General features: G+C 43.9%; 1 protein-coding gene across 1 annotated transcript; it reads left to right on the top strand.

The window, feature by feature from the left end:
- Positions 1-6,776: 6,776 nt before the first annotated feature.
- Positions 6,777-11,070, top strand: MRPL19 (mitochondrial ribosomal protein L19). Its single transcript, XM_065834615.2, has 6 exons — positions 6,777-6,880; positions 7,106-7,217; positions 7,764-7,882; positions 8,433-8,567; positions 9,809-9,990; positions 10,726-11,070. The coding sequence occupies exons 1-6, from the start codon at positions 6,811-6,813 to the stop codon at positions 10,939-10,941; spliced, it is 834 nt and encodes a 277-aa protein (XP_065690687.2). The 5' UTR covers positions 6,777-6,810; the 3' UTR covers positions 10,942-11,070.
- Positions 11,071-11,340: the final 270 nt, after the last annotated feature.

The raw sequence follows: 11,340 nt of genomic DNA, 5'->3' as shown, positions 1-11,340 counted from the left end.
TCAAGTCAGGAGGGTCTGGCACAGTAGATTATTTTAAGCAACATTTTGAGATCTCTCCGCTTATTAAATTTCAGCAAGGTCAACTCACCTTAAGCTAACCAACAACTCCTTTCTCATTAAAGGGAAGCTTCCAGAAAGACTAGAGCTGTCATCAGATGGTTTAAATATTCTACTAAAATCCACTATACTCAAAGCTTTCTAGGGTAGCTTATAGTGCTGTTTTGATACCTGGGATAAACAGGACAGAGAGGAATGCAGGCATTGTCTTGTGCCCATACTGACACAGTTTTGCAAGAGAGTCTGAAAGACTCAAATACCCCTGGACTATGTGATATACAGGATTTAGAATCATAGAATCATAGAATCATTTTGGTTGGAAAAGACCCTCTAGGTCATCAAGTCCAACCATAACCTAACTCTGGCACTAAACTCTGTTCCTAAGTGCCACATCTACACATCTTTTAAAAACGTTCAGAGATGGTGACTCAACCACTTCCCTGGGCAGCCTGTTCCAATGCTTGACAATTTAGTTAGGACAAAAGCAGACTCTGGGCTGCTTTTCTCGGAAAGATGGCACCACACAAGCCATGGACCAGTGGAGCTACTCCACACCGTGGAGTCTGTCCTCATCCTTCCAGTTGGCTTCCTTGGGCCTCTATTTCTCTTCTGGAAAAGCAGCTCAGGAGACACTCAAAAGTGCCAGATAGCAACCCAGTATCTCCTAGCCAAAATGGCATATTGAATGCTTGCAGGATATTCACCTTTTAACCTTTCTTCCTCCCATTCTGACATTCGGGTGACTCCTCAGTGAGCAGGGATCACTTCTAGGTCCTGTACCTGGTGTTCCAATTGTACAAACCAATGAAACACAGATGAGAGGATGAGTGATGCATTCGTGCCACACTGTTCCATAAATGTCAGGGGAAGGAGCTTCACTCCTGAGGTAACATGCCCAAGTAAGGTTTTTAAAATGAATTATCAAAAGCAATATTTCCACTTTCAAATCTACATTAAACCAAACTGTACCAAGCCCTGAGGTCTGTATTGAGCCAGTGCTCATTCCCATACATGAAGGAGATGACCACAGGTGTTTTCTGCACACACAGTGAGGATAAGGTGGGAAAGACCATCCATGAGCCAGCACCACTTCTTTTGGAATCTAGGGAGATCAAACTGCCTCTTCTCAACCCTGAATGCACAACAGACCACATCTCCTGAGCAGCTCAGCTCCCTGTAGACATCTCTTTCTGTTTTAAGACATGATAACAATAACAGCAGGTGTTATCACCTTTTGCTGTGTTTCCTCTAAAAAGACACCCAAGTTCCCTCTCTCCCTTCTTCACACCCTCTGACACTCCACAGACAGCTGTGTTGGGGCTGCTGCAACGTGGCCTCAGGTGTTTAGAAGAAGTATCTGGAATTTCAGACTGCAATAGGGCCTGTTTCAGAAGGTGATTTTTGACAGCCCTCATCCCAGTGCTGCAGAGAATGATGCACCATGTCCCTGGCCTCATGGGGATGTGAGCAGGTTAAAATCCAGACATCATGGGTGAGATGTAGGCAGGTCAGCTTGAGCCAGGAAGCAGCCTGCCTGTGTTCCTATAACTCTGAGTAAGAACTCTGTCCAACGCTTGCAATAGGTTTTGGGGTTTCTTAAGTCACATTCAGTGTCACATAAATGCAGATGTGTCCTAGACCTCAAGTAGCTGTCTCTGAACTCCTTCCGAGCCAACACTAGTATGGCCTGTCTGACATCTCCACATCAGAAATGTACACACCTTTGCTTTCTGGCCAAAAGCAGCATACAATCTGAGAAGGTCCATTTTTCAGGCTTTAAAGTTTACAACAAAGATCATAGAATCACAGAATAGTTTGGTTTGGAAGGGACCTTCAAAGCTCATCCAGTCCAATTCCTGCCATGAGCAGGGACATCTTCACCCAGATCAGGTTGCTCAGAGCCCCGTCCAGCCTGGCCTGGGATGTCTCCAGGGATGGGGTATCCACCACCTCTCTGGGCAACCAGTATTTTACCACCCTCATTGTAAAATATGAGCTAACACACACAGAACAAAAATGAACGGCTCAAGGTCACAAAGAAAGAGTGGAGCAAAACACAAGGCTGGTCTCCTTCATTCCAGGATAGTCCTTAAACATCTGCCCTTTTTCCTCTGATGAATGCAACCACCATTCAGTGAAACCTTTAGCAAGGAAGTGTGTTTCCACGTAGGTCCAAGAGGGATCAGTTATACCGGTGACCTGAAAGAGAAGACATCATCTTTATTGATACATCTGCAATGACACAAACCTCAGGGGAGGAAGACAGGTCATTGAAATGCCCCTGCCAAAAGATATCTGAGTTTGAAAGAGGCTGAAGGTGAGATCATGTCCAGCCAGATAACTGACTGAACCAAACCTCTCAACACAATGTTGTGGCCAAAAGGGCTACCTCAGTACTGATACAAACACAGCTGAAGACTGAGCTACCATTATCTCCATATCTGGGACAACTGTTAGTATCAGCGAACTGCCATGTTCAGTTTTGAAACAAACAGTTCAAGAAGGGTATCAAATTTCTCGAAGAGACAATAACATGAAGAATGACATTTAGTGGAAGACCTTGGCCCCATTCTCCTTCCATAAATGAGAGGGGATCAGGCTAAGCACTATTTTCTACCTGTCTAGGTTGCTCAGGTAGAGAACTCAGATGCTCAGGCAGAGAACTGCAGTGCATCTTGGCAAAAACGAAAAAGAGCTGCAGGGCACAGCATCCTCAGATTGAGCCACAACTGCCCAGGCACTGTGGTAACATCTACAGTGTGCTGTGTGGGACATCCCTGCTCCTCCATGGTAGATTCAGCCAAAACTTCTAATAAAAAAGAACTTAAAGAGTGACTTGACCATGACATCCTGAGAGGAAGACATACACTTAGTAATAGGGGGCTGTAACTCAAGCTAAGCAAGCAGTCACAAATAATCTTTTATGGTAGTAGTAAGGAACCATAAGTGAGCTTCTCCAAGACCTGACTGGGGGGACTAGAAATATGGTCAACTCAAACAGAATTAATCCAGAGAAGTCCCAGGGTCTGTTTAATCTTTTCCAGATCACCTGACAGTGATACCTTTATGAATTTCATCCTGCTCCTAGAAGTATTTTACAGAAATTATTAACTTGTGTGACTGTAAAGTGATCCACATTTTCATAGATTTTGTTATATAGAAAAGTATGAAAGCAGTTCTTTCTCTACTCTCATCTGATCATTAAAGAAGCTCAAGCTGAGTCCCTTTTTAATACTGCTTAAGTAGTAACAAGAACTCAAAAGAAGAATGAGCTTGAGAAGCAATCTTTGCTTTAAGCGGTGTGCTCAGGGTTGGTGGAGACTTTTTTTTTTTTGTATTTTTAAGGGTTAGAGTGCCCTCTTCTGTCCTATTTTGTTCTGATTATTAATTCACTTCTGTGTCAAACCTGCAGATTATCGAGAAACACTGCGACTTGTCTTCTGCACACCGTATCATCTTCTAAAGCACAGTTAAGAAATCAAACAGCTGACCCCAAACTAGAAGATAACTCTGGGTAATGTGGGGGCTCGGGCAGGTCTACAAAGTCAGCTGCCACCAATAAAAGAGGCTGGGGGAACATCACAGATAACATGATTGATCTAATAGGTTGGTGAGGTCAGGCACATTTTGAAGTTAATCTCTGCAAAGTTTAAATAGTGGGGTGTTATTTAATAGGTCTGCACTCTGAATTTAAGCATTGACTCTCTCCTGCTTGTGTAGCTGCTAATTGAATCCAGGCTGGTACTGACACCTGAGGAAATCTGACTGAAATAAACATGATAAAAGTAGCTCAATAATACCAATGTATGTAATAATTTCTGAACTAACCATGGTGAAAAGGCAAGGCTAGAAAGCTGTCTGATCAAAAAGGACCTGGAGGTGTTGGTCAACAACCAGCTGAACATGAGCCAGTGTGTGCCCAGGTGGCCAAAAAGGCCAACAGCATCCTGGCTTGTATCAGGAATAGTGTGGCAAGCAGGACTAGAGAAGTGATTGTGTCACTGCGCTGGGTGCTGGTGAGGCCGCACCTCAAATCCTGGGGTCAGTTTTGGGCCCCTCATCAAAAGAAAGACACTGAAGTGCTGGAGAGAGTTCAGAGAAGGGCAATGAAGCTGGTGAGGGGTCTGGAGCACAAGTGTGATGAGGAGCAGCTGAGGGACCTGTGGCTGTTCAGCCTGGAGAAAAGGAGGCTGAGGGGAGATCTTATCACTGTCTGCAACTGCCTGAAAGGAGGTTGTAGCATGGAGGGGGTTGGTCTCTTCTCCTAAGTAGCAAGTGACAGGACAAGAGAATACGGCCTCAAGTTGTGCCAGAGAAGGTTCAGATTAGATATTAAGAAAAATTTCTTCATGGAAAGGTGTCGCGGGGGAGTAATTTTAGGGTTCTGGTTGCTGCAGGACAATGTTTAGATTTCTTATTGAGAAGCGTGACTTAAAAGAGTTCAGTGGCAGGTTCACTCTATTATTTACTGCATGGGTGAAATATGCCAAGCTGAATGCTCCTTACCTTCTCTCCAGGTGCCTGTATCCATTCACAAAGCAAACTTCCAGGCATCTTCTCTCACTGACAACTGTTTACTCTGGAGCCTATTTTTAAAGCTCTAGTGGCAAACTTTCAGGTGAGGCCCTTAACTGCATGCAAAACAGACTTTCAGGAAACAAAATTCTCAGAAAAAAAAAAAATTTAATGGAGTAGAATAGCAGAAGGGCTGGCTCACGCTGGGTACCTGCACAGAGGTCCACCCAAGCACAGAATACTACAAACTTTTATATCTTTACAGACCATTCACACCACAATTTAGTCCAATAGCAAAATTTCACCACCAGGTCCTTTTCCTCCTCATTGGACCTTTTTTCTCTGACTCCACATGGGCCTTTGTTTTGTTCAGTTGTAGACATTGGTTTTGGTCCATATCCTTGAAAGTGCGGTTTTGTCTGGATAAATCCTTTCTTCTCAGTGATGTGCAAAATAGCCCCTGCTTTGCAGATGTCTGTAATGTCTCTGCGTGAGCCTTGGATCATTGTTTTCCCAGTCAGTTCCATCATTCCCAGCAAAATGCAAGCTAGAGTTCATCTTGCAAGCGTTTAATGTTGTCTGCAGTTGCCCTTGGTAAAATTTTAGCAAATCTAGTCTACCAAGTAACATGAATAAAAGATTATATTAAAAAACATACAACCTTATATTTCTAAATAATCCATTACGTTCGGTATGCATCTACTTAAGCTAAATTACTGATATTGAACTTAAATCGGGCTCATCCACTGACCTATGAGTAGTAAAACCATTGCCATACAGCTCACTTATTTAGCAGGGAGAGCTCAAAGTGGGCTCATCCAGGCTGTCAGATTTATAGAATGAAGTGGTTGACTTGTAGTCAAATTCCATACAGTAGGAAAAATCTGCACGAGACCCCCTGTGCTCACAAGTTACCAGCGTTCAGTGTGCCATTCTGCTTCTTTGTGGGTCTCCTGGAAGGAGTTCTTGGCCTGGCTATGGCTCCGGCCCTTCCCTCCTCTGGAGCCTGGACCGAACTGCTGCTGGTTTGGCTGAGGGAGGGTTGAGTGCATCCACCACAAAAGGGTTGACAGGTATTGGAACAGGCTGCTCAGGGCAATGGTGGAGTCACCATCCCTGGAGACGTTTAAAAGGCACATAGATGAGGTTCTTAGAGACATGGTTTAGTGCCAGAGTTAACTTGAGTTGGATTGGATGATCTAGAGGGTCTCTTCCAACCAGAATGATTCTATGAGTCTCTGAAATCACTGGGTCTGCAGGTTACCTGCTCATAAAAAATCATTAGCTGAGGCTACCATAAAAATGCACAGGAGTGTGCTTCTGGAAACCACATAACCACTTTTGTGCAGCAAGACCAGTGTTAGTAACCTGTGATGGATCCCCTCACTATGAGACCACCTACACTACATTCCAAGGCCCACTGACACACTGGAAGCTCCAGCTTTCCAACCCAGTGCCACAGCACCTGCCCCTCTCCCCTCCCATGTCTGCTTTAGGGACGGGAGCACTCTCTGATCCTCCTTTTCACAGACTCACAGAATGTTAGGGATTGGAAGGGACCTCAAAAGCTCATCCAGTCCAATCCCCCTGTCGGAGCAGGAACACCCAGATGAGGTTACACAGGAAGGTGTCCAGGCGGGTTTGAATGTCTCCAGAGTAGGAGACTCCACAACCTCCCTGGGCAGCCTGGGCCAGGCTCTGCCACCCTCACTGAGAAGAAGTTTCTTCTCAAGTTTAAGTGGAACCTCTTGTGTTCCAGTTTGAACCCATTACCCCTTGTCCTATCATTGGTTGTCACCGAGAAGAGCCTGGCTCCATCCTTGTGACACTCACCCTTTACGTATTATATTAATGAGGTCACCCCTCAGCCTCTTCCAAACTAAAGAGATCCAGCTTCCTCAGCTTTTCCTTTTGGGTCCTTCTCCCCCACCCAAAATCTCCTTGAGGGATGGGTGGTGAAAGGAGCCACTTTGTCTCTTCTCATCCTTGAAGGGACACCTGGCTGACGGCCCAAGCAGCTTCCCTGGGAGGCAGTAGCCACAGAAGCCTTGTTCCCTTTCCTTAAGTGTGGTAAAGCCCAAGAGCCAAGGCGAGCTCAGCGCCCCCCTCTTGCAGCCGCGGGAGGGAAGCGCCTCCAGCCACAGCCCCGCTTCGCGCTCGGGGACACTTTGTCCCGCCGCGCTCGCCGTAGCTGCGCTGTGCGCAGGCGCCGGGAGGCCGGGGGCGGCCACAGTCGCCATGGCAGCCGCCTGCGGGAGGTTATGGCGGCCGAACGCGGGGGTGCTGGGCCTCGCCGCCCGGCCCGCCAGTGAGCACCAACCGTGACCCCTCATCCTCCGCTGCACGCCCCCTCCTCCTGCCCGCGGCGGAGAGCGGCTGCCCGCGGTCCCTCAGCGCGCCCCGTGTTTGCCCAAAGAGTGTGGGGGTGTCCTCGGGTGCTTTGTGGGGCTGGGGTCTGGGACTGCGCCACTGCTGGGGGCCGTTCGGCTTGGAAACACAGAGGGGTTTAAATTATTTTATTTTTTTTCTGCAGGGTGTCTTTCTTTGTCGGGGTGTCGAATTAGCAGTGATGGGAAGCCGGCGAAATTTCAGCCGCCTCCGAAGCCCGTCATTATTGACAAGCAGAAGCAGAGGGAGGAGAAGAGGTGGGTACAGGGGCTGGTGCTTCTCACAGGGCGCTTGTGTTCAGGTCTGACGACTGGTTAGAGGAACAAAAGTCGTTTAGAAACCCGACTAGGCCTAAGGTAACAGGACCAAGCCTAAGGTAACAGGACTAGGCCTAATGTAACAGGAACTTAATAGAGAACTTGATAACCAGGTAATTGTGTGAGCGCTTTCTTAAAGCTCCAAGATGTTACTCAATAAATAGTGTTTGCGAAGTTCTAGCAAAAATAATTTATGGTGAAATATGCTTTAAAACAAACAAGCAAACTTAAAATGCTGTGTTCTAGAGTTCTCAAAAGCAGTGAAACAGGAAAAAAAGAATGTGTGCCAGTAAAGATTTGCAAATTTGGGGTTGATGTGTGAGGTTTTTATCTGTTAAAGGAGTGCATCTCTTCAGTGTGCCACAAGGTGACAGGGACACCTGCGTCTGTCTTTGCCTTAGACCTTGAGATCAACTGCGTTATTCGTGAAACAGAACGGGAAAATGCTTTTGGTTTACACTTACAAAATTTTGCATTTTCTTCTAGGTTCTTGAGCCCTGAATTTATACCGCCCAGAGGCAGAATAGATCCTCTTAAATTATTTCTGGAAAGAAAGGATATGATACAGAGACGGAAAGTCTTCAACATCCCAGAGTTCTATGTTGGTCAGTAACAGCGCTAGAATGTTCATAATTTCATTAGTATTTTTTGTCGGGTGGGATGGTAAAAGTGTGGTTGTGTATTGCAGAATATCATACAGAGCATCACAGTGTCAGGTATGTTAGTTCAACTAGTCTGTATTTCTATACATGCTACTTTATATTATAATTTCATATTTACATCCATTTTCCGTTAAAAGTATAATACTAATGTGTTTCTTATGTGCTTTTTTTCAATCCTGGCACTTCAGCATAGGATTTGCCAGCAAAACTCAAGAAATAAAAATACATTAGATTATTTGTATTCAGTTTGGATAACAAAGAGTTAAAAATAAAAGGTAGAGGTGTAAAAATGAAGAAGCTTCATAGTTAACCTGCAGAATCACTTTAGCATATTTTAATTTAGAGCACGTGAGAAGTTTATTCTGTTCCTGGCGGCTTTCATGGAAAATAAGACACGTTCAAAATCTACCAAATATGTGCACTTTGTGAATCTTTTCCCACATTTTAGTATGTGTTTACTTGAACAGTCTATTTTAATTTTATTTATTGGCAGGCAGTATACTCGCTGTAACTACTGCAGATCCGTACGCCAACAACAAAACCAACCGGTTTGTAGGCATCTGCATTCAAAGAGGTGGAAAAGGACTCGGTGCTACCTTTGTCCTCCGGAACGTCATAGAAGGCCAAGGTGGGTTTTTAACTGTGCTAATTATGCTGGAAACGTTAAGCAAAAAACGTTGAAGTTTTATGTGAAGGTGTATCTGGTGTAGAAATTTAGTCTGTGGAGCAGATGACAATAAAGTGAAATAGTGAGTCTGCCTGCTAGGGGATACCGCAAGTTCGAAACTGTATAGAATCATAGAATAGTTTGGGTTGAAAGAGACCTCCAAAGCTCATCCAGTGCCACCCCTGCCATGAGCAGGGACATCTTCACCCAGATCAGGTTGCTCAGAGCCCTGTCCAGCCTGGCCTGGGATGTCTCCAGGGATGGGGCATCCACCACCTCTCTGGGCAACCTGGGCCAGTATCTCACCACCCTTAGTGTAAAAAATGTCTTCCTCATGTCTGGCCTGAATCTCCCCTGTTTTAGTTCTACACCGTCACCCCTTGTCCTATCATAGCAGGCCCTGCTACAAAGTCTGTCCCCGTTTTTCTTATCGGCCGCTTTTAAGCACTGAAATGGCACGGTAAGGTCTCCCTGGAGCCTTCTCTTCTCCAGGCTGAACAACCCCAACTCTCTCAGCCTGTCCCCTTAGCAGAGCTGTTCCAACCCTTGGATCATACACGGAACTGCTTAGTAATTTTTTATGTATATACTTAGTGATTTTTAGTGTATTCTGAGGAGACTGAACATGATCCGCTATGATGGTGCTTATATTTGAGCCTGGGCAGCTTGTTGCCAGCCATGTGAATATTATATTAGCCTGGTTTGAGCATGGGGTGTTTGCATGAACTGGAGCCATATGCGTGAACTGTTTTAACACACAGCAGATTAGCAGAGTTTTGTAATAGGTTTGTATTCTGTTTTATGATAAAAATTTGGGGGGGGTGCAAATACTGGTGTTCTGAGAGCAAGTATGAAAGGGGGGGACGTCTCTTAATATACATTACACATACAATGAAATAGAAAGCAAAAGCCATTGTAACCAAAAGGGAGTAAAGTTTAAAAACTAAGCTTGTCTTCCTTAAATTTAAGCCACTCAATGTTTCTTAAGTCATTCTGTTATCCAAGGCTTAACTTACAAAAGAAATCTACATTTGCCTGTGCAGACACAATGCATGTGTAGAATCACACATGCCTACAGCACTGTTAGTTCTTTGTATAAGTAAAAAGCAGTTCTTGAATAATAAAGGAATGTGTGACACTGAAGAAATTTGGTGTATTTCTGATGTATTCCATTCATTAAACCAGATTTTCTGTCTCTTAAGGCGTTGAAATATGTTACGAACTGTACAGTCCTCGAATCCAGGCGATCGAGGTCCTGAAGCTGGAAAAGAGGCTGGATGACAACCTGATGTACCTGCGAGATGCCCTCCCTGAATATAGTACTTTTGATATGAATATGAAACCTGTGTCTCATTTAGACCATGAAGAAGTTCCTGTAAACAAGGTAGGAGCTGCATGTTTCAAAAGCAGAGGATCATTTAGGTAAACTTCTGTATCTGTCTGATATCCTGGAGGCCGCTAAGCAGCTCTTTGCTACATTAGTTACCAGCGTGACAAAAGTATACAAAATAAGGCAAGTCTTTATGTTATTTTTATAGTGAAAGAATGATGAGGGTGGAAACATCTACCATCCTCAGTTGTTAATTTAGAAGACATGCAAGCAGTAGTAACCTTTGCATGCCTTTATATGACACTGTGCAGACAGGAAAGCTTTTCTGTGTAAATGTTCATGTTGTTACTGATCTGGGAGTGACACGGGTGTCAAAAAATGAGGGTAACAGTGGAAGAGTCACTGAAAATCTGTGTCTCAGAGAACATCTGGAAAGCAGCAGACCCTGTCAAAGCGTGTTGTCTAGTAGCTCACTAACTTACAGTGATCGTTCCTCCCTTTGCCTGTGATGCTACTTTTATTTTTCCTTAATAAGGAACAGAATAGAACTACAGAGGATGACTTAAGGACTGGGTAATAAATCAAGACTTAAGTTTTGCAAGATACTATGACAACAGTCATGTAGACACAAAATATTCCTTTTCTCTTAACAGTGTAAAGTAGTAGTTCCTTAACATACTAACAAATTGGTCTGTTTTCTCTTTCCTTCTGTTAAAACAGCAGTTGTCTCACCTTTTAAAATTCTGATTACTTAATACTTTTTAATTTTTTTTTAATCTTTCACTCTAGCTGCAAGTACGAATGAAACCTAAACCATGGTCAAAACGGTGGGAAAGGCCAAAATACAATATAAAAGGAATAAAATTTGAGTTACCTGAAGCAAAAATGAGAGCAGCACAGAAGTGGAGCCAACCATGGCTAGAGTTTGATATGATGCGAGAATATGATACTTCAAAAATAGAGGAGAAAATTTGGAAAGAAGTGAGTGAAGAGCTTAAAAAATAGTGAGTTTTTTTAGTCTAGGAATTACTGAGAAAAGTATTATTTACTTTGAATGTACTGAATGGATCATTACTTGTCAACTTTTGTATATACATAGGCAAAATATACAATAAAGTTAACCTTTCCAGAAAACTTCAAAGTGTACAAACTTTTGTAGTTGAACACTAACTTTCTGTTCCTGAAAACAGCCACTGTTTTTTTTTTTCTGAGGAGTGTAATGCTTGTGTTCACCCCTTCTCCAGAAATGAGAAGCCTCCTTTGTAAAATTACAGTTAACAAGGGGTGGTTTTGATCATCCATTCGAGTTTGTTATTTCCAAATACTTCTGTTACTTCTCTCTTTACAGTCAGGGTAGTGGCCAGTTGTAGAAGTGCTTGACTCGTGACTTCAGAAATGGGCTAC

This window comes from Patagioenas fasciata, chromosome 3 (genome assembly GCF_037038585.1).
Source record: "Patagioenas fasciata isolate bPatFas1 chromosome 3, bPatFas1.hap1, whole genome shotgun sequence".
Taxonomy (NCBI): Eukaryota; Metazoa; Chordata; class Aves; order Columbiformes; family Columbidae; genus Patagioenas; species Patagioenas fasciata.
Note: the sequence above shows the minus strand (reverse complement) of the source record. Positions and strands in the feature narration are given on the sequence as shown.